The 24,006-nt window shown below is 38.5% G+C and overlaps 1 protein-coding gene across 1 annotated transcript; it reads right to left on the bottom strand.

Moving 5' to 3' along the window:
• Window positions 1-9,546: 9,546 nt before the first annotated feature.
• LOC134294191 (protein kinase C beta type-like) lies at window positions 9,547-19,570 on the bottom strand. Its single transcript, XM_062964447.1, has 2 exons — window positions 19,091-19,570; window positions 9,547-9,970 (listed from the first exon to the last, which is right to left on the bottom strand). The coding sequence occupies exons 1-2, from the start codon at window positions 19,315-19,317 to the stop codon at window positions 9,907-9,909; spliced, it is 291 nt and encodes a 96-aa protein (XP_062820517.1). The 5' UTR covers window positions 19,318-19,570; the 3' UTR covers window positions 9,547-9,906.
• Window positions 19,571-24,006: the final 4,436 nt, after the last annotated feature.

The raw sequence follows: 24,006 nt of genomic DNA, 5'->3' as shown, positions 1-24,006 counted from the left end.
ATATACATTCTGCTTTCTTGCAAACCCCATATACTTTTATGCCGGCTCCAAAATAATGTTCCCTGAACTCAAGACGACGACATGCAATTTTTCCGACTGACCAATAAGTAGGGTTGTTGTACGTCTTTCTGGCTGTGTGGCCATGTTCCAGAAGTATTCCCTCCTGACGTTTCGCCCACATCTATGGAAGGCATCCTCAGAGGTTGTGAGGTATGGATAAACTAAGTAAGGAAAGGAAAGAATATATATCTGTGGAGAGTCCAGGATGTGGCAAGAGTCCTTTGTCACTGGGAGCCAGCATTAATGTTTCAGTTAATCACCCTAATTAGCATTGGAAAGGTTTTGTCTCTGCTTTGTTCAGTCATTAGCCATCCTTGGCGCTCCTCTGCCCTCAGAGTGTTGCTTCCCATCTACTGTTTTGATTTTGGAGTTTTGTAATACTGGTAGCCAGATTTTGTTCATTTTCATGGTTTCCTCCTTTCTGTTGAAGTTGTCCACATGCTTGTGGATTTCAATGGCTTCTCTGTGTAGTCTGACATGATAGTTGTTGGAGTGGTTGAGCATTTCTGTGTTCTCAAATAATATCCTGTGTCCAGGTTGCTCAAGTGCTCTGCTATGGCTGATTTCTCTTCTTGAGTGCCTTTCATGTTCTTTGATTCGTGTTTGGACATCGCTGCGTTTGGTGGTCCCTCTGTAGACTTGTCCACAGTTGCATGGTATACGATAGACTACTGCAAAGGAGAGAGGATCCCTCTTGTCTTTCGCTGACCGTAGCATTTGTTGGATTTTCTTTGTGGGTCTGTAGATAGTTTGTAGGTTGTGCTTCTTCATCAGTTTGCCTATGCGGTCAGTGGTTCTTCTGATGTATGGTAAGAACACCTTTCCTCTGGGTGGATCTTTGTCTTGACTCTCATGGCTTGTTCTTGGCCTTGCAGCTCTTCTGATGTCTGTGGTGGAGTCTCCATTGGCCTGTAGAGCCCAGTTTAGGTGGTTGAGTTCACCTTGGAGGAGGTGGGTTTCGCAGATTCTTTGTGCACGGTCTGTTAGGGCTTGGATTGTGCTCCTTTTTTGACTTGGGTGATGGTTGGAGTTTTTATGAAGGGCCCGGGCTGTGGTGCAGGCAGGAGAGCAAGCCAGTGCAATTAACTGCAATGAATCACTCTGACCAGGAGGTCATGAGTTCGAGGCGTGCTCGGAGCCTATGTTTGTTTGTCTTGTTCTATGTTAAAAGGCATTGAATGTTTGGCTATATGTGTAATGTGATCCGCCCTGAGTCCCCTTCGGGGTGAGAAGGGCGGAATATAAATGCTGTAAATAAATAAAATAAATAAATCTATCTGTGTGTGTAGGTTTTCTGTAAACTGTGTGGCCCAACATCTAGAAATGGCAGTTTTCCTTCCTTTTCTTTTTCCGAAGGTGAATTGGATGTTTGAGGGCAGAGGACAGCTATTGCCCCCAGGCAAGAGACAAAACCTTTCTTCCTATTCAAAGCCACACAACTGAGAATTGCATATCTGGAATCAATTGGGGTAAACTGTGCAGGTGATGCAGATATTTGACCTGAACGGGGTCTTGTTAACAGCTTGTTTATTTTAACTTCTTTTTTTACCGCGGGTTGTATGTTGTATGTTGTATGTATGTCTATGTGTTAAATGTTTTGATACGGCCGATGGGCTAATCAATAAAACATGATTTGACAAAACCTTTCCAATGCTAATTAGGGTGATTAACTGAAATATTAATGCTGGCTTCCCAGTGACAAAGGACTTTTGCCACACCCTGGCAAGATATATATTCTTTCCTTTCCTTACTTAGTTTATCCATACCTCACAACCTCTGAGGATGCCTGCCATAGATGTGAGCAAAACGTCAGGAGAGAATGCTTCTGGAACATGGCCACACAGCCCAAAAGACATACAACAACCTTGTGATCCCGGCCATGAATGCCTTCGACAACACATTGACTAATAAATACACCGGTGAAACCTTCAAAGTCAGATCATAAGGAAAGAGCTGCAATCCTTAATGGAAGATCACAAAAGCCTTGGAGGCCATATTAATGTAAGCATATGCTCCCAGGGACTTGGGGTCCCTAGGAACGGTTTGGGGTCTACGGCTTTGCAAAGCATCATTACACAGGTCTCGACATATCCAAGTTGGATGACCAACAGAACATTCCTTCAACTCCGAAGGCTGACTTCTTGCAAAACTCATATATGTGTATTTAATTTTCTTGCAAATCCCATATACTTTTTTGTAGGCTCAATTTTGCAAACTGGGGACCGAGGAGCCCACTCATGGTTGCCAAATAAACAGAGATGAAACATCAAAGTCATGCTCATATAAGAAAAGAGACACAGAGTTTAGCAACCTCAAGTTCTCACTCACCAAAGAACTCGGGGTTCATTAGAACAGTTTGGGGTCCAATAATAATATAATAATAATTTTATTTTTTATGCTGCCTTTATCTCCCCGAGGGGACTCGGAGCAGCTCACATACAGACACAGCCTCCCCGAGTCTCTTCAGGAAGATGGTGGAGGAATATAAAAATTTATTATTATTATTATTATTATTATTATTATTATTATTTGCAACAAGATGAGTCCACAACAGATATTCTGCTGGCTGTTGTATTGGATCACACATCGGACACTACCTATTATTATTTTATTGTATGACACAGCAAACAAGATAGATATGCTGGATTTCGTATTTTTTGAATTATTATTATTATTATTATTAGTTTATTGTATGACACAGCAAACAAGATAGATATGCTGGATTTCATATCACAAAATCACAAGTCAAACACTTCCCAAGTGTCTAGGACTGTGTGATGTATTTTTGGATATAGTATTATTATTATTATTATTTACACAAAGGCATAGTATGACACAGCAAGCGAGAAATACATGCTGGATCTTGTATCAGAAAATCACAAGTTGAACACTTCCCAAGTGTTTAGGACTGTGAGATGAATAATAATAATAATTATTATTATTATTATTGTATGTCACAGCAAACAAGATAGATATGCTGGATTTCGTATCACAAAATCCCAAGTTGAACACTTCCTAAGTGTCTAGGACTGTGTGATGTATTTCATTATTATTATTATTATTATTATTATTATTATATTATTTTATTATGACACAGCAAACAAGATAGATATGCTGGATTTCGTATCACAAAATCACAAGTCGAACACTTCCCAAGTGTCTAGGACTGTGTGATGTCTTTTCGGATGATGCGCGCAGATCCCAGCAGGGTGGCCTTTTGCAGTTGGCAGATCATGATTTTGTCAATGTCTATTGTTTCCAAATGCCGGCTGAGATCTTTTGGCATGGCACCCAGTGTGCCCATCACCACCAGGACCACCTGCACTGGTTTCTGCCAGAGTCTTTGAAGTTATTATTATTATTTGAAAAACAACAAGATGAGTCCACAACAGACATTCTGCTGGCTGTTGTATTGGATCACACGTCTGACACTTATTATTATTATTATTATTATTATTATTATTATTATAGCATGACACAGCAAACAAGATAGATATGCTGGATTTCGTTTCACAAAATCACAAGTCGAACACTTCCCAAGTGTCTAGGACTGTGTGATGTATTTTCAGATGATGCTACAGATCCCAGCAGGGTGGCCTTTTGCAGTTGGGAGATCGTAATTTTATTATTATTATTATTATTATTATTCAAATCAAAATCACGTTTTATTGATTAGCCCATCGGCCGTATCAAAACATTAAACACATAGACATACATACAACATACAACCCGCGGTAAAAAAAGTTAAAATAAACAAGCTGTTAACAATAATAATAATAATTATTATTATTATTATTATTATTATTAGGGACCAAACCACATTCATTCTACAGTGTAGATGCACCCTTGAACTCTGGTGGCTCCATGCTGTGGAATCATGGGAGTTGTGGTCACCAAACGTATTGGTCCCTCACCAAACTACAACTCTCGGGATTCCATGCTAAAGTGGCGCCAAACCACTTTAATTCTGCAATGTAGAGACACTCCAGGACTCCTGGACATGTTCTCTTATGGACTGGCATTTTGCATAAAGGTGGTAAGGCACAGCCAGGCCAAATGTGTTGTCTTGAAGCACAACCTGTTTCTAATTTTGTAAAACACTTTTCTCCTTCCAAAACACATATTTGTTGTCGTTGGGATGTTGGTCGCCATTCTGCGCACATTTCCGTGACATCACAGTGGCGCAGAATGGTGATCGACGTTGGTGGATCCCTCCAGACATCTCCGCGAGGCTGTTTTTCTTCCTTTAATGAATATTGCATGCCGAGCACAGAGGAGGCGATTTTTTTCCTTTACCTCACACGTCCTGATCATAAAAACAAACCTGTATTTTTCCGACGGAAGGAGGCAAGGACTGTGCGTTCCTGGTTTTGTGCTTCTTGGCTCTTTTAGGGTCTCTTTGGGGCCGTTAGGGTCTGCGGTTACCTTCCTAGGAGCTGCCTTGGAGTCTTCACTTGGGCATTTATTGATCCCCAGTTTGCAAACCGGAGACAGTGCAAAAATATATGAGATTTGCAAGAAAACGACAATCATAATCAGAGTTATTGGTCCACAGTTTGCTAAATTGAGCCAATGCAAAAGTAAAGATTTGCAAGAAAACAACACATACCCTTCTAAGTTCAGAGAACATTATATTGGTAACAAATATTTGGCACTTTGGGTACATTGAGGCCTGGCATTATGTAACTTTAACACAAATCTTTGACCCTCTTCCTATATGAGTGTTTGCTTAGTTGAGGAGTTTAGGATCTCATTTTTATGGGCCGTTGTTATCTTCCTATACACTTACTTTGAGGTTTGATCTATGCATTTATTTGCAGGCTCCTTGGCACACGGTTTGCAAAATGGAGCCAGTGCGAAACTATATGGGATTTGCCAAAAATTTGCATATAGTCTTCTGGGTTCAGGGAACAACCTGCATAATGCTACTTTGCAAAGCCTTGGATGGTTGGGCTTGTACCAATAATAATAATAATAAGAAGAAGAAGAAGAAGAAGAAGAAGGAGACAGAAGGCCTTGCAGCCCAGGAGCAAGCCATCAGAACAAATGCAGTTAAGGCCAAGATCGAAAAATCAGCTGATGACCCAAAATGCAGACTCTGCAAGGAAACCCACGAAACCATTGATCATATCCTCAGAAAATTGCACAGACAGACTACAAACAGAGACACAACTGTGTGGCCCAAATGATTCATTGGAACTTATGCCTCAAGTACCACCTCCCAGCAGCAAAGAACTGGTGGGATCACAAACCTGCAAAAGTATTGGAGAATGAGCACGCAAAGATACTGTGGGACTTCTGAATCCAGACTGACAAAGTTCTGGAACACAACACACCAGACATCACAGTTGTGGAAAAGAAAAAGGTTTGGATCATTGATGTCGCCATCCCAGGTGACAGTCGCATTGATGAAAAACAACAGGAAAAACTCAGCCGCTCTCAGGACCTCAAGATTGAACTTCAAAGACTGGCAGAAACCAGTGCAGGTGGTCCCGGTGGTGATGGGCACATTGGGTGCCGTGCCAAAAGATCTCAGCCGGCATTTGGAAACAATAGACATTGACAAAATTACGATCTGCCAACTGCAAAAGGCCACCCTACTGGGATCTGCGCGCATCATCCGAAAATACATCACACAGTCCTGGACACTTGGGAAGTGTTCGACTTGTGATTTTGTGATACGAAATCCAGCATATCTATCTTGTTTGCTGTGTCATACAACGTTGTTGTGTCAATAATAATAATAATAATATGCAAAGGCTCTGGCATAAACCAGTACGGGTGGTCCCAGTGGTAATTGGTGCACCGGGTGCCGTGTCAAAAGATCTCAGCCGGCATCCAACATTCTGGATTATCCAACGTATTTTTGTAGTCAATGTTTTCAATTCATCGTGATATTTTAGGGCTAAATTCGTAAATACAGTAATTACTACATACTTTTTCTGTCAAATTTGTTGTCTAACATGATGTTTTGGTGCTTCATTTGTAAAATAATAACCTAATTTGATGTGAAATAGGCTTTTCCTTAATCTCTCCTTATTACCCAAGATATTCGCTTATCCAAGCTTCTGCCGGCCCGTTTAGCTTGGATAAGTGAGACTCTATTGTATTATTATTATTATTATTATTATTATTGCAAACATTGACTACAAAAATGGCTTGGATTATCCAGAGGCTTGGATAAGTGAGGCTTGGATAAGTGAGACTCTACTGTACTTGAGTCAATGTTTTCCCAGTTTTTTTGTGGTAAAATTAGATGCCTCGGCTTATATTCAGGTTGGCTTATATTCGAGTATATACAGTATATTGCACTTCTGTGCTTCTATGATATAGCTAATTTGGGCTCCTTTGCAGTGGAGATCAGCCTGCTTTGCATGATCTTAACCCCATGCACCTCACGCTTCCGGTTTTGTGCATCTTTTATTTTTTGCTACCGCAAAACATTCAAACGTATGGCATTAAGAAAACATAACACTCTCCGTTTCCTCCTTAGGATACAATTCACCATCCAAAGGGAACGGAGAGAAAATAAAAAGACAAGCAAAACAAGGGCTCTCCTTCGGCACGATGGGCGAAAAAGGAAACACGGCGCATGGCGGCATCGCATTAATGCACACTTCCCCTCCATCCGCCCACATTTCCTGGCCACATCGGAGCAAAGGAAGGGAGGAAGGGGACAACGGAAAGGGCAGGGGTCTCGGAATTATATCAGAATTATATCCCACTTTAGTTGCAGTAGAATCCTGGGATTTTGCAGCTTCTTGGGAACCAAGAGTGCATCTAAACAGCACAATGAATGCAAATTGGTACCACATTAAAGCACTCAGGCGCATGATGCTCATTGCTCACCACAGGGTCCATGATTCGATGCATGTGCACCTTCCAAAAGCCCTGCAAGCCCAATGGGGAGAACCTTACGATTCATTTTTAAGTGCCATCCACACCGCAGAATTAGAGAACTTTGGCACCACTTTAGTTGCCATGGAATCCAGGGATTTTGCACATAACAAAGGGCGCATTGATGCAGCTAAATGAATGCGATTTGACGCCACTTGATTGACGACACCTGCCATGGCTAAATGCTATGGGATCTTGGGAGTTGTAGTGTGATAAGGCTAAAGAGCAAGGTAAATATTTTCTAAATTTAATAATAATAATAATAATAATAATAATAATAATAATAATAATAATAATAATAATGGGATCTTGGGAGTTGTAGTGTGATAAGGCTGAAGAGCAAGGTAAATATTTTCTAAATTTAATAATAATAATAATAATAATAATAATAATGATAATAATGGGATCTTGGGAGTTGTAGTGTGATAAGGCTGAAGAGCAAGGTAAATATTTTCTAAATATAATAATAATAATAATAATAATAATAATAATAATAATAATAATAATAATAATGGGATCTTGGGAGTTGTAGTGTGATAAGGCTGAAGAGCAAGGTAAATATTTTCTAAATTTAATAATAATAATAATAATAATACAAGGGATGCATTTACACTGCAGAATTAGTGCAGTTTGGCACCTCTTGAACTGCCATGGAATGCTGGGATTTGTAGTTTTGCAAGACCTATAGCTTTCCTTGGCATAATAATAATAATAATAATAATAACAACAACAACAATAGGGGTGCATTCACACTGCAGAATTAGTGACGTTTGGCATCTCTTGAACTGCCATGGAATCCTGGGATTTGTAGTTTTGTAAGACCTATAGCCTTCCTTGGCGTAATAATAATAATAATAATAATAATAATAATAATAATGATAATAATAATAATAATAATAATAATACAAGGGGTGCATTTACACTGCAGAAGTAATGCAGTTTGCCATCTCTTGAATTGCCATGGCTCGATGTCATAGAATCCTGGGATTTGTAGTTTTGCAAGACCTATAGCCTTCCTTGGCCTAATAATAATAATAATAATAATAATAATAATAATAATACAAGGGGTGCATTTACACTGCAGAATTAGTGCAGTTTGGCACCTCTTGAACTACCATGGAATCCTGGGATTTGTAGTTTTGCAAGACCTATAGTATCTTGCCAAGCTATAACTCCGATAGCGTTGAGACATAGCATCTATATTACACAATTAATGCAGTTTGATGCCACTTTAACGGCTTTGGCTCAATATGATAGAATTGTGGGATTTGTAGTTTGGGGCCTCACTAGAGAAACCAAAACTCTCAGGGTTTTGAAGTAGGGACAAACTGCATTCAATCAGATGGCGTTGACAATATTCGGGGGCTTTTTTGGTTACTTTAAATAGAAAAGCGGAAGTCAATGCATTGCTGCGGATACATCTTACCCACATCAGTAAACCTTAGCTGTGTTTTCATTGGGTTGCTGTGAGTTTTCCGAGCTGTATGGCCATGTTCCAGAAGCATTCTCTCCTGACATTTCGCCCACATCTATGGCAGGCATCCTCAGAGGTTGTGAAGTTTGTTGGGAACTAGGCAAGTGGGGTTGATATATCTATGGAATAATGTTCAGGATGGGAGAAAAACTCTTGTCTGTTAGAGGCAAGTGTGAATGCTGCAATTAATCAACTTGATTAGCATTGAATGGCCTTGCAGCTTCAAAACCTGGCTGCTTCCTACCTGGAGGAATCCTTTGTCAGGATCTTTCCCTTCTTCTCTTAGTTTATGTCCCAACAGTTTTGATGATGATGATGATGATGATGATGATGATGATTAGGTTATTGTGTGTCTAGCCTTCGACAACACATTATTATTATTATTATTATTATTATTATTATTGTTGTTGTTGTATAACTGTTGGGACAGGGATTAAGGAAAACATTGAATTATTATTATTATATAACTGTTGGGACAGAGATTAAGGGAAGCTTTGAATAATCATTATTATTATTATTATTATATAACTTGTTGGGACAGAGATTAAGGGAAGCTTTGAGTTATTATTATTATTATTATTACTATTGGGTTGTTGTGTGTCTAGCCTTTGACAACACATTATTATTATTATTATTATTATTATTATTATTATTATTATTGTATAACTGTTGCAACAGAGATTAAGGGAAGCTTTGAGTTATTATTATTATTATTGGGTTATTATGTGTCTAGCCTTTGACAACAATTATTAATATTATTATTATTATTATTTAACTGTTGGGACAGATTAAGGGAAGCTTTGAGTTATTATTATTATTATTGGGTTGTTGTGTGTCTAGCCTTAGACAACACCTTATTATTATTATTATTATTATTATTATTATTATTATTATTATTATTATTATTATTATTGTATAACTGTTGGGACAGAGATTAAGGGAAGCTTTGAATTATTATTATTATTATTATTGGGTTGTTGCCTTTGACAACACATTATTATTATTATTATTATTATTATTATTATTATTATTATTATTATTATTATTGGGTTGTTGCCTTTGACAACACATTATTATTATTATTATTATTATTATTATTATTATTATTATTCAAAGCTTTGCTCTTTGGAGAAATTAAGGAACATTTCAGAAAAGCGGTCCAGTTTTTGGGTTTTGATGCCTTTGTTGCAATCTAGTCCTGGGAGTTGTAGTTTTGCAAAGGTCTTTAGCCTTCTCTGCCCAAGAGTGCCACACTAAAGCTCCCATCGTCCACAGCACTGAACTGTGGCAGTTTGAAATGGGATTGAACCGCATTAGTGCTACAATGTAGATGCAACCTGGATCTATGTTTGTTTTGAAAAGAAAACGATACGGAGATCTTTCCCAAGAAGCGCTGCAAACGCAACATCTGGGAAGGATAAACGGCACTTTGGCTCGTAATGGGATATTTTAACGCAACCACAACCAGGAATTTCCTAGAAATGAACCCGAGAGATGCATCGCTCACCTTGACACTGGAATCCTTGCTTCCCAAAGCCCCTGGAAAAAAAGGAAAAGGAGACACATATTCAGAGAAGACACAAACAACACACTTCTTTGCAACACTAACAGCCCTTGGACTCAAGGCCACTTTGATTAGCATTGAATAGGCTTTTAGCTTCAAGGCCTGGCTGCTTCCTGCCTGGGGAATTAGCTGACCTTGATTGATTCATGTCTGGAATTCCTCTGTTTTCTGAGTGTTGCTCTTTCTTTGAGTTTTTTTTTAATACAAGGCCATCCAATGCTAATCGAACCGGCCATTTGCAACATTCACTTTACTTATTAGCCTATCCTTTAAATCAGGGGTCCCCAAACTAAGGCCCGGGGGCCGGATGCGGCCCATCGAAGCCATTAATAATAATAATAATAATAATAATAATAACTTTATTTATATCCTGCCTCCATCTCCCCCGAAGGGGACTCGGGGCGGCTCACAGAAATATGATACAAAACAATGATAAAATAAAATATGAAACATCAAAGAACAATAATAAAAACCAATAATAATATATACACAGCATATATTATTTATCCAGCCCCCATGACACAAAGGCATAAGGGGGTTGGACTAAATGATCCAAGGGGTCTCTTTTTCTCTTACAACCCCTATTATTATTATTATTATTATTATTATTATTATTATTATTAACATTGAGGCTGGGTGGCCATCTGTCAGGGGTGCTTTGCTTGTGCTTTCGGTGCACAAAGGCAGAAGGGGATTGGACTCAATGGCCCAAAGGATCTCTTCCAACCCTCTTTTATTATTATTATTATTATTATTATTATTAATTAACATTGAGGCTGGGTGGCCATCTGTCAGGGGTGCTTTGCTTGTGCTTTCGGTGCACAAAGGCAGAAGGGCATTAGACTCAATGGCCCAAAGGGTCTCTTCCAACCCTTTATTATTATTATTATTATTATTATTATTATTATTATTATTATTATTATTAACATTGAGGCTGGGTGGCCATCTGTCAGGGGTGCTTTGCTTGTGCTTTCGGTCCACAAAGGCAGAAGGGGATTGGACTCAATGGCCCAAAGAGTCTCTTCCAACCTTTTTATTATTATTATTGTTATTATTATTATTTTATTATGACACAGCAAACAAGATTTCATATCAGAAAAATCACAAGTCGAACACTTCCCAAGTATCTAGGACACTTGCTGTTATTATTATTAATTATTATTATTATTATTAATTATTGCTCGGTGGCCAACTATAGTCCGGCTCTCCAACAGTCCAAAGGATTGTGAACTGGCCATCTGTTTAAAAAGTTTGGGGACCCCGGCTTTAAATCATTGCTGCCCTAGTCCACCCGCCCATGACAATGTGAAATTGATACTGTATTAGTTTGATATTAGTTGATATTGATGCCTTTTTATATATTGTTACAATGTTGTCTTATTTTATCTTACATTGTTGTCATGCATTTTAATGTAACTACATTTTAAACTGTGTTGCTAGAGCTTGGCCCCATGTAAGCCGCCTGAGTCCCTTCAAAGAAATGGAGGCAGGGTACAAAAATAAATTATTATTATTATTATTATTATTATTATTATTATTATTATTATTATTTTATTATGAAACAGCAAGCAAGATAGATGTGCTGGATTTTGTATCACAAAATCACAAGTCGAACACTTCCCAAGCGTTTAGGACTATGTGATGTATTTTTGGATGATGCGTGCAGATCGCAGTCGGGTGGCCTTTTGCAGTTGGCAGATCATGATTTTGTCAATGTCTATTGTTTCCAAATGCCGGCTGAGATCTTTTGGCACGGCACCCAGTGCGCCCATCACCACCAGGACCACCTGCACTGGTTTCTGCCAGAGTCTTTGAATAATAATAATAATAATAATAATAATAATAATAATAATAATAATAATAATAATTCAACTTGTGATACGAAATCCAGCATATCTATTTTGTTTGCTGTGTCATAATAAAATAATATAAAGAAAATAATAATAATAAATATTATTAATATTATTATTAATAATAATACTAATTTATTATTATTGTTGTTGTTATTATTATTATTATTAGACAGAAATGTCCCCATTTTTGTCCAAAGGGTTCAGTGGCCAAGTGTCTGAATCCACCAAGGTTTTTTTTTTTTTAATTTAAAAAATGGATTTTGATCAAACCTCTGAAGCTATTAATGGAACCAAACAACATCTCGGATAGTTATTATTACTTATTATTGTTATTGTTGTTCATACTTGCCTCAAAATGGCAAGAATTCTTTCTCCCACCATGGACATTATTCCATAGATAAATAAACCACAGACCCCACAGTGGCAATATTGTTGTAATTGTTGTTATTATTATTATTATTATTATTGGATTGCTGTGAGTTTTTCAGAGACCCCGGAGCCCGCAGTGGCAATATTTTTGTTATTGTTGTTATTATTGTTATTGTTATTATTGAGTTGCTGTGAATTTTTCAGAGACCCCTATGGCACAGCGGGTTAAACCACTGAGCTGCTAAGTTTGCCAACCGAAAGGCTGGCAGTTCAAATCTAGGGAACAGGGTGAGCTCCCGCTGTTAGCTCCAGCTTCTGCCAATCTAGCAGTTCGAAAATATCCCAATGTGAGTAGATCAATAGGTACTGCTCCGGCGGGAAGGTAACATTGGCGCTCCATGCAGTCATGCCTGTGGCCACATGACCTTGGAGGTGTCTATGGACAATGCCGGCTCTTCGGCTTAGAAATGGAGATGAGCAGCAACCCCTCTTGTCTTTCTTTCTAAATCCGCACAGATGTAGTGCGCAGAGCCAGGAGCGGCTGTACTTTCAGAGCAGATTTTTGCATTCCTTAAAAGCATCCTTCCCACCCCCAGATCCTGAATCCTTTTAGCATTTTGCAAAAACACAAAGGTTTTGAAAAGGAAGGAGGTTTGTATTAGGAAGCTCTGAAGTTGAAGGAACACTTGTTGACCTGTGTGTATTGTTTATATGTATCTATACATATGTCTTACATAAAACACATATATATTTAATACATATAAACAATGTAACAAAAGTGTTCTATCTCTCTGCTTCAATGTTGCACCCTGCCTCAATGTGCATAATAAATTATTATTACAACAGATAATAAATTATTATTACAATTGGACAGCATGCTGGCTTGTGTGTATTGTTTATATGTATCTCTATATGTTTTACATAAAATAAATATATTTTAATACATGTAAACATTATAACAAAAGTGTTTTGTCTCTCTGCTTTGACCATGTTGTACCCTGCTTCACGGAAGATAATAAATTATTATTATTATTATTATTATTATTATTATTATTATTATTATTGTGGACAGTATGCTCGCCTGTGTGTATCGTTTATATGTATGTATCTATATATATGTCTTACATAAAACAAATATATTTTAATACATATAAACAATGTAACAAAAGTGTTTTATCTCTCTGCTTTGACCCTGTTGCACCCTGCTTCAAGGCAGATAATAATAATAATAATAATAATAATAATAATAATTTTTATTAATATTAATATTAACATTGTGGACAGTATGCTGGCCTGTGTGTATTGTTTATATGTATGTATCTATATATATATATATGTCTTACATAAAACAAATATATTTTAATACATATAAATATTATAACAAAAGTGTTTTATCTCTCTGCTTTGACCCTGTTTCAAGGTGGATAATAAATTATTATTATTACTATTATTGTTGTGGACAGTATGCTGGCCTGTGTGTCTTGTTTATATATATGTTTTTCATATAATAAATATATTTTAATACATATAAACATTATAACAAAAGTGTTTTATCTCTCTGCTTTGACCCTGTTTAAAATAAATATATTTTAATACATATAAGCAATGTAACAAAAGTGTTTTGTCTCTCTGCTTTGAAAATGTTGCACCCTGCTTCAAGGTGCATAATAAATTATTATTATTATTATTATTATTATTATTATTATTATTATTATTATTATTAACAGTATGCTGGCCTGTGTGTATTGCTTATATATATGTATCTATATATATATGTCTTACATAAAACAAATATATTTTAATACATATAAACAATGTAACAAAAGTGTTTTATCTCTCTGCTTTGACCCTGTTTCACGGCGGATAATAAATTATTATTATTACTGTTATTATTGAGGACAGCATGCTGGCCTGTGTGTATTGTTTATATGTATCTATACATGTTTTACATAAAATAAATATATTTTAATACATGTAAGCAATATAACAAAGGTGTTTTATCTCTCTGCTTTGACCATGTTGCGCCCGCGGATAATAAATTATTATTATTATTATTATTATTAATAATAATAATGTGGACAGTATGCTGGCCTGTGTGTATTGTTTATATATATATGTATATGCGTTTTACATAAAATAAATATATTTTAATACATATAAACAATGTAACAAAAGTGTTTTATCTCTCTGCTTTGACCGTGTTTAAAATAAATATATTTTAATACATATAAGCAATGTAACAAAAGTGTTTTGTCTCTCTGCTTTGACCATGTTGCACCCTGCACCACGGCGGATAATAAATTATTATTATTATCATGATATTACATCCAATGCAAAGGGAGGACCCCAAAAGGTCTAAAGAGCCAAATGGAGTCGAACCCAATGAAAATATGTTTTTCCAAAGTGGGTCACATTCAGCAAAACAAGCCGCCTGCCAATGAATTGAGACAAATAGGCCACATCGAGAAAATAAGTTGCTTTCAATATGAGGATGTCTGTCCGAGACACCGCCATATGGAATCCAGATTATCTGCTTTGAACTGGATTATGTGGCAGTGTAGACTCAGATAATCCAGATCAAAGCAGGGAACATGATTTGCTTTGATTATCTCCTAAAGGGAGAAAGGCAAGGCAGGAATAAAGTTAAATATAATACTCATAATAATATACTTTTTTGTCGTGTTAAGGGCGACTTGAAAAACTGAAAGAATTGGCTGTCTGCAAGGATGTTGCCCAAGGGACACCCGGATGTTTTGATGTTTTTACCATCCTTGTGAGAGGCTTCTCTCATGTCTCCCCATGGAGCTGGAGCTGACAGAGGGAGCTCATCCGCGCTCTCCCCAGGTTGGATTCGAACCTGGCAGCCTTCAGGTCAGCAACCAAATCTTTAACCCACCACGCCACTGGGGAATCCTCAATAATAACTAATAATAATACTTAATAATGATAATAATAATAATGGGGTTGTACCCAATGAAGAGAGGCACAGTGGGTTAAACTGCTGAGCTGCTGAACTTGCTGACCAAAAGCTCGGCGGTTCGAATCCAGGGAGCAGGGTGAGCTCCTGTTGTCAGCCCCAGCTTCTGCCAACCTAGTAGTTCGAACACATGCAAAATGTGAGTAGATCAATAGGTACGGGCGGGAAGGTAACATTGGCGCTCCATGCAGTCATGCCGGCCACATGACCTTGGAGGTGTCTATGGACAATGCTGGTTCTTTGGCTTAGAAATGGAGATAAGCATCCCCCCCCAGAGTTCCTGTAGCATCCTCTCCTGACATTTTGCCTGCGTCTGTAGCTAAGGGCATCTTGGAGGTGTCTATGGACAACGCTTGCTCTTCAAATTCAAAGCAGATAATAATAATAATAATAATAATAATAATAATAATAATAATAATCAAATTCAAAGCAGATAATAATAACCTGGATAATATGGCACTGCAGACTCATACAACCTGGTCCAAAGCAAATAATATTAATCTGGATTATATGGCAGTGTAGACTCATATATTCTGGTCTTAAACCGATAATAATCCGGATTATATGGTACTGTAGACTCATACAAACCGGTCCTAAACAGAGAATAATAATCCGGATTATATGGCAGTGTAGACTCATATAATCCTGTTCAAAGCAGATAATTATAATCTGGATAATACGACAGTGCAGACTCATCTAATCTGGTCCAAAACAGATAATTATAATCCGGATTATATGGTAGTGTAGATTCATATATATAATAATAATCCTGATTATAGGGCAGTATAGACTCATATAATATTGTCCTAAGGAGATAATTATAATCTGGACTATATGGCAGTGCAGAGTTATATAATACAATTCAAAGCAGATAATTATAACCTGGATTATACGGTAGTGTAGACTTGTATAACCTGATACACAGCATATAATAATAATCCTAATTATAGGGCAGTATAGACTTATATCATCTGGTGCTAAGAAGATAAGAATCCAGATTATATGGCAGTGTAGAATCATATAATCTGGTGCAAAGTAGATAATAATAATCTGGATTATATGGCAGTGTAGACTCATATAATCCGGTGCAAAGCAGACAATTATAATCCAGATTATATGGCAGTGTAGACTCATACAACCCAGCCGTAAGCAGAAGATATGTATTATAGGGCAGTGTAGAATCATATAATCCGGTCCTAAAATAATAATCCGGATTACATGGCAGTGTAGACTCATACAACCTGGCCCTAAGCAGATAATAATATGTATTATACGGCAGTGTAGAATCATATAACCTGGTCCTAAGCAGATAATAATAATCCGGATTATATGGCAGCGTAGACTCATATAATCCGGTGCAAAGCAGACAAATGTAATCTGGATTATATGACAGTGTTGAGTTGTATACTCAAATCCAAAGCAGATAATTATTACTGTAATTTTACTGGTATCTGGGCTTATACTGGAGTCAATATTTTCCCAGGTTTTTTTTTTTTGGTGGTAAAATTAGGTGCCTCGTCTTATATTCGGGTCGGCTTATACTCGAATATATACTGTGATTTTATTGGTATCTTGGCTTATATTGAAGTCAATATTTTCCCAGGGTTTTTTGTGGTAAAATTAGGTGCCTCAGCTTATATTCGGGTCAGCTTATACTCGAGTATATAGGGTAATTTTATTGGTATTTCAGCTTATACTGGAGTCAATGTTTTCCCAGTTTTTTTGTGGTAAAATTAGGTGCCTCGTCTTATATTCGGGTCGGCTTATACCCGAGGTTATAGGGTAATTTTACTGGTATCTCGGCCAATGTTTTCCCAGTTTTTTGTGGTAAAATTAGGTGACTCAGCTTATATTTGGGTCGGCTTATACCCGAGGTTATAGGGTAATTTTACTGGTATCTCGGCCAATGTTTTCCCAGTTTTTTTTGTGGTAAAATTAGCTGCCTCAGCTTATATTCGAGTCGGCTTATACCCGAGGTTATAGGGTAATTTTATTGGTATCTCGGCCAATGTTTTCCCAGTTTTTTTGTGGTAAAATTAGGTGCCTCGTCTTATATTCGGGTCGGCTTGTACCCGAGGTTATAGGGTAATTTTATTGGTATCTCAGCCAATGTTTTCCCAGTTTTTTTGTGGTAAAATTAGGTGCCTCAGCTTATATTCGGGTCGGCTTATACCCGAGGTTATAGGGTAATTTTATTGGTATCTCGGCCAATGTTTTCCCAGTTTTTTTGTGGTAAAATTAGGTGCCTCAGCTTATATTCGGGTCGGCTTATACCCGAGGTTATAGGGTAATTTTATTGGTATCTCGGCCAATGTTTTCCCAGTTTTTTTGTGGTAAAATTAGGTGTCTCAGCTTATATTCGAGTCGGCTTATACCCGAGGTTATAGGGTAATTTTATTGGTATCTCGGCCAATGTTTTCCCAGTTTTTTTGTGGTAAAATTAGGTGTCTCAGCTTATATTCGAGTCGGCTTATACCCGAGGTTATAGGGTAATTTTATTGGTATCTCGGCCAATGTTTTCCCAGTTTTTTTTGTGGTAAAATTAGCTGCTTCAGCTTATATTCGAGTCGGCTTATACCCGAGGTTATAGGGTAATTTTATTGGTATCTCGGCCAATGTTTTCCCAGTTTTTTTGTGGTAAAATTAGGTGTCTCAGCTTATATTCGAGTCGGCTTATACCCGAGGTTATAGGGTAATTTTATTGGTATCTCGGCCAATGTTTTCCCAGTTTTTTTGTGGTAAAATTAGGTGCCTCAGCTTATATTCGAGTCGGCTTATACCCGAGGTTATAGGGTAATTTTATTGGTATCTCGGCCAATGTTTTCCCAGTTTTTTTTGTGGTAAAATTAGCTGCTTCAGCTTATATTCGAGTCGGCTTATACCCGAGGTTATAGGGTAATTTTATTGGTATCTCGGCCAATGTTTTCCCAGTTTTTTTTGTGGTAAAATTAGGTGCCTCAGCTTATATTCGAGTCAGCTTATACCCGAGGTTATAGGGTAATTTTATTGGTATCTCGGCCAATGTTTTCCCAGTTTTTTTGTGGTAAAATTAGGTGCCTCAGCTTATATTCGAGTCAGCTTATACCCGAGGTTATAGGGTAATTTTATTGGTATCTCGGCCAATGTTTTCCCAGTTTTTTTGTGGTAAAATTAGGTGCCTCGGCTTATATCCGAGGTTATAGGGTAATTTTATTGGTATCTCGGCCAATGTTTTCCCAGTTTTATTGTGGTAAAATTAGGTGCCTCGTCTTATATTCGGGTCGGCTTATACCCGAGGTTATAGGGTAATTTTATTGGTATCTCGGCCAATGTTTTCCCAGTTTTTTTTGTGGTAAAATTAGGTGCCTCGGCTTATATCCGAGGTTATAGGGTAATTTTATTGGTATCTCGGCCAATGTTTTCCCAGTTTTTTTGTGGTAAAATTAGGTGCCTCGGCTTATATCCGAGGTTATAGGGTAATTTTATTGGTATCTCGGCCAATGTTTTCCCAGTTTTTTTGTGGTAAAATTAGGTGCCTCGTCTTATATTCGGGTCGGCTTATACCCGAGGTTATAGGGTAATTTTATTGGTATCTCGGCCAATGTTTTCCCAGTTTTTTTGTGGTAAAATTAGGTGCCTCGGCTTATACTCGAGTATATAGGGTAATTTTATTGGTATCTCAGCTTATACTGGAGTCAATGTTTTCCCAGTTTTTTTGTGGTAAAATTAGGTGCCTCGTCTTATATTCGGGTCGTCTTATACTCGAGTATATCCGGATTGTATGGCAGAGCTGGGGAAGAAGGGGGAGGGGGGAGTCCGCACTGCATCCTGCAATACAGGGGGAGGGGGGTTCAAGGGGGGGTTACATGGGCGAAGTCGGGGGTGGGGGGGGTTCAAGGGGGGGGGTCAGTGCTCACCAGATGAAGTCGGTGCAGTGGCTGCAGAAGGTGGGCTGCTTGAAGAAGCGGGCGGTGAACTTGTGGTTCTTGACCTCGTGCACGTTCTTCTGCCGGAGGGCGCCTTTGCGGGCGAAGCGGACCGGGCCTTCCTCCCCCTCGGGGACCGAGGAGGAGGAGGAGGAAGAGGAGGAGGAGGAAGAGGCAGGAGGAGCGGGGAGCTCGGGGTCAGCCTCGGGCTCGGCCATGGAGAGACCCCCGAAGGGAGGGTGGTCGTGGCGGAGAAGAAGAAAAAGAAAGAAGGAGGAGAGAGGATGATGCTCGCTGCTCCTGCTGCAGCTCTTCTTGCGCCTCCTTCTCCTCCTGCTGCTGCAGCTCTTGTTGCGCCTCCTGCTCCTTCTGCTGCTGCAGCTCTTGCTGCTCCTGCGCTGGACGCAGCTGGAACGCCTCCCTGGCCCCGCCCCCTCATCTGCATTTCGTCCCGAGGCCACGCCCCCTCCGGCCCGGCACCAGCCAGGCAAGCCACGCCCCCTCCAACCACAAGCCCCGCCCACCCACCCCCCGCTTCTCTTTTCAGCCGCACTGCTGCGGGTTTGTTGTTGTTGTTTTTTTCTTCATCCCGCTTTCATCCCGCAATAGTGAAGAAATATTATTGATTTACAGGGTTGTTGTCTGTCTTTCGGGCTGTATGGCCATGTTCCAGAAGTATTCTCTCCTGACGTTTCGCCCACATCTATGGCAGGCATCCTCAGAGGTTGTGAGGTATGGACAAACTAGGCAAGGAAAGGAAAAAAATATATATCTGTGGAGAGTCCAGGGTGTGGCAAGAGTCCTTTGTCACTGGGAAGCCAGCATTAATGTTTCAGTTAATCACCCTAATTAGCATTGGGAAAGTTTTGTCTCTTGCCTGGGGGCATCCTTTGTTCAGTCATTAGCCGTCCTTGGGGCTCCTCTGCCCTCAGAGTTCTTTTTCCCACCCTGGACATCACTCCACAGATACAGTATATTAATACAGTAGAGTCTCACTTATCCAAGACTCGCTTATTCCTGATTATCCAACGCATTTCTGTAGTCAATGTTTTCAATACATTGTGATATTTTGGTGCTAAATTCACAAATACAGTAATTACTACATAGCAGTACTGTGTATTGAACTACAGTAAAGTCTCACTTATCCAAGCTAAACGGGCCGGCAGAAGCTTGGATAAGCGAATATCTTGGATAATAAGGAGGGATTAAGGAAAAGCCTATTAAACATCAAATTAGGTTATGATTTTACAAATGAAGCACCAAAACATCATGTTATACAACAAATTTGACAGAAAAAGTAGTTCAATACGCAGTAATGTTATGTAGTAATTACTGTATTTATGAATTTAGCACCAAAATATCATGATGTATTGAAAACATTGACTACAAAAATGTGTTGGATAATCCAGAACGTTGGATAAGCAAGTGTTAGATAAGTGAAACTCTACTGTATATATGTTATAACTAGCTGTGCCCGGCCACGCGTTGCTGTGGCAAAGTCTGGTGGTATGGGAAATAAAGTCTTGAGGAATTGGTGGTAGTTAAGGTAAACGGTAAAGGTTTCCCCTGACATTAAGTCCATTATAAATGGGTAATATAGCTGTGTGGAAGGGCCTTGAGTCTACACTGCCATATAATCCAGTTAAAATCAGATAATCTGTATTTTATAGGCAGTGTGGAAGAGGCCTAAGTGAGGCCTAACTCTGCCTGTCCCCTGGGCTGAGTGGGTTGCTAGGAGACCAAGTGGGCAGAGCTTAGCCTTCTAACTGGCAGCAATTGGATAAAAACAATTATTCCTCTCCCTCTAATTAGGACTTTATTTTTCTTTTCTTTTTGTTGTATGAACATAGAGGCATGGATGAGGGGTTGTGCTGCCAAGTTTAGTGTTTCTGGGATGTGTAGTTTTGTTGTTATGTCCTAGGCCGAAATTAAGATACAGATTATCTGGATTATATGGCAGTGTAGACTCAAGGCCCTTCCACACAGCTATATAACCCATTTATAATGGACTTAATGTCAGGAGAAAATCTTTACCCTTTACCTTAACTACCACCAATTCCTCAATACAGTAGAGTCTCACTTATCCAAGCTAAATGGGCCGGCAGAAGCTTGGATAAGCAAATATCTTGGATAAAAAAGAGGGATTAAGGAAAAGCCTATTAAACATCAAATTAGGTTATGATTTTACAAATTAAGCACCTAAACATCATGTTAGACAACAAATTTGACAGAAAAAGTAGTTCAATATGCAGTAATGCTATGTAGTAATTACTGTATTTACAAATTTAGCACCAAAATATCACGATATATTGAAAACATTGACTACAAAAATGCATTGGGTAATCCAGAGGCTTGGATAAGCGAGGCTTGGATAAGTGAGACTCTACTGTACTTTATTTCCCATACCACCATACTTCACCACAGCAACGCGTGGCCGGGCACAGCTAGTATTATATATAATAATATATCCCGGGAGCGGAGTGAGCGCCCACTGTTAGCCCTAGCTCCTGCCAACCTCTCAGTTCAAAAACATGCAAATGTGAGTAGATCAATAGGTACTGTTCCGGCGGGAAGGTAACTTTGGCGCTCCATGCAGTCATGCCAGTGGCCACATGACCTTGGAGGTGTCTACGGACAGCGCCGGCTCTTTGGCTTAGAAATGGAGATGAGCAGCAACCCTCAGAGTCGGACACAACTGGACTTAACGTCAAGGGAAACCCTTTACCTTTACTAATATAATATTATTAATAAAAGATTATTAAAATAATTAATAGGCATCTGCAGTGGTTTGTCATTTGCCTAAATGTTAAACATTGATGGAGCAAGCATTCCCCTGAGGCAGGCCATAATAATAATAATAATAATAATAATAATAATAATAATAATAATAATAGGAAAAACTCAGCCGCTATCAGGACCTCAAGATTGAACTTCAAAGACTATGGCAGAAACCAATGTAGGTGGTCCCGGGGGTGATGGGCACACTGGGTGCTGTGCCAAAAGATCTCAGCCGGCATTTGGAAACAATAGACATTGACAAAATTACGATCTGCCAACTGCAAAAGGCCACCCTGCTGGGATCTGCACGCATCATCCGAAAATACATCACACAGTCCTAAACGCTTGGGAAGTGTTCGACTTGTGATTTTGTGATATGAAATCCAGCATATCTATCTTGTTTGCTGTGTCATAATAATAATAATAATAATAATAATAATAATAATAATAATAATAATATCCCACTTTATCTCTCTAAAGGGGCCCAAAGTAGTTGAAGATATTTGGGATCATCATTCACCCTCTTGGTGCTCTTCTACATTATTATTATTATTATTATTATTATTATTACTGTATTATTATTATTATTCCACCTTATTTATCTAACATAGAGTTTTCCCCAATGAAGAGGGGCTTTGCTGGCATAAAATGCCATATGTCACATTGGAAGAAAAGCAAACAAATGCCCTTCGGATTTTGGGATGCCAAACTGGACCATTTTTTTTATTTCTTTGAGCCAAAAAGATGGTCCGCTCCTCTGGCACACCATGGGGAGAACTACGTATCTCATTCTCCCTTCCATTCCCAGGTGAGTCTTTGCCACCTTCTCCTTGTTTATTAATAGTGAGATGCTTCTCTCTGGAGAGCCCTGAAATGGCTATTTTCTGCGGCCAGAGGCCCGGCGAGACGGATCAATAGTTTTATCAGAGATGACAGAGACTTTTATCTCAATTATCTCGCCGGACATCGTTTGCTTGTTTTTCTTCCCTGGATTTTGCCAGAAATGGAGAAAGACCAACTCACACCAAAGGGGTTTGGGGTCATCATTCAACTCCCTTGGTGCTCCTCTACATTACTATTACTATTATTATTATTATTATTATTATTATTATTATTATTATTATTCCACCTTATTATCTTAAAAGGAAACCCAAAACAGTTGAAGACATTTGGGATCATCATTCAATCCCTTGGTGCTCCTCTACATTATTATTATTATTATTATTATTATTATTATTATTATTATTTCACCTTATTTATCTTAAAAAGAAACCCAAGGCAGTTGAAGAAATTTGGGATCATCAATCAATCCCTTGGTGCTCCTCTACATCATCATCATCATCATCATCATCATCATCATCATCATTATTATTATTATTCCACCTTATTTCTCCTAAAAAGAAACACAAAGCAGTTGAAGACATTTGGGATCATCATTCAATCCCTTGGTGCTCCTCTACATCATCATCATCATTATTATTATTATTATTATTATTATTATTATTATTGACACAACGACGTTGTATGACACAGCAAACAAGATAGATATGCTGGATTTCGTTTCACAAAACCACAAGTCGAACACTTCCCAAGTGTCTAGGACTGTGTGATGTATTTTCGGATGATGCGTGCAGATCCCAGTAAGGTGGCCTTTTGCAGTTGGCAGATCGTAATTTTGTCAATGTCTATTGTTTCCAAATGCCGGCTGAGATCTTTTGGCACGGCACCCAGTGTGCCCATAACCACCGGGACCACCTGCACTGGTTTCTGCCAGAGTCTTTGAAGTTCAATCTTGAGGTCCTGAGAGCGGCTGAGTTTTTCCTGTTGTTTTTCTTCAATGTGACTGTCACCTGGGATGGCAACATCAATGATCCAAACCTTGTTCTTTTCCACAACTGTGATGTCTGGTGTGTTGTGTTCCAGAACTTTGTCAGTCTGGATTCGGAAGTCCCACAGTATCTTTGCATGTTCATTTTCCAAGACTTTTGCAGGTTTGTGATCCCACCAGTTCTTAACTGCAGGGAGGTGGTACTTGAGGCATAGGTTCCAATGAATCATTTGGGCCACATAGTTGTGCCTCTGTTTGTAGTCTGTCTGTGCAATTTTCTTACAGCAGCTGAGGATATGAT

Source organism: Anolis carolinensis, unplaced genomic scaffold (genome assembly GCF_035594765.1).
Source record: "Anolis carolinensis isolate JA03-04 unplaced genomic scaffold, rAnoCar3.1.pri scaffold_13, whole genome shotgun sequence".
NCBI classification, from domain to species: Eukaryota; Metazoa; Chordata; class Lepidosauria; order Squamata; family Dactyloidae; genus Anolis; species Anolis carolinensis.
This window is presented reverse-complemented; position numbering and strand designations above follow the sequence as displayed.

Excerpts from the sequence above, each read along its gene's own strand:
- LOC134294191 (XM_062964447.1), bottom strand. The coding sequence starts at position 19,317 with ATGGCCGAGCCCGAGGCTGACCCCGAGCTCCCCGCTCCTCCTGCCTCT. Across the intron at positions 9,971-19,090 it reads CACTGCACCGACTTCATCTG|GGGCTTTGGGAAGCAAGGAT; the intron begins GTGAGCACTGAC and ends CTTTTTTTCCAG.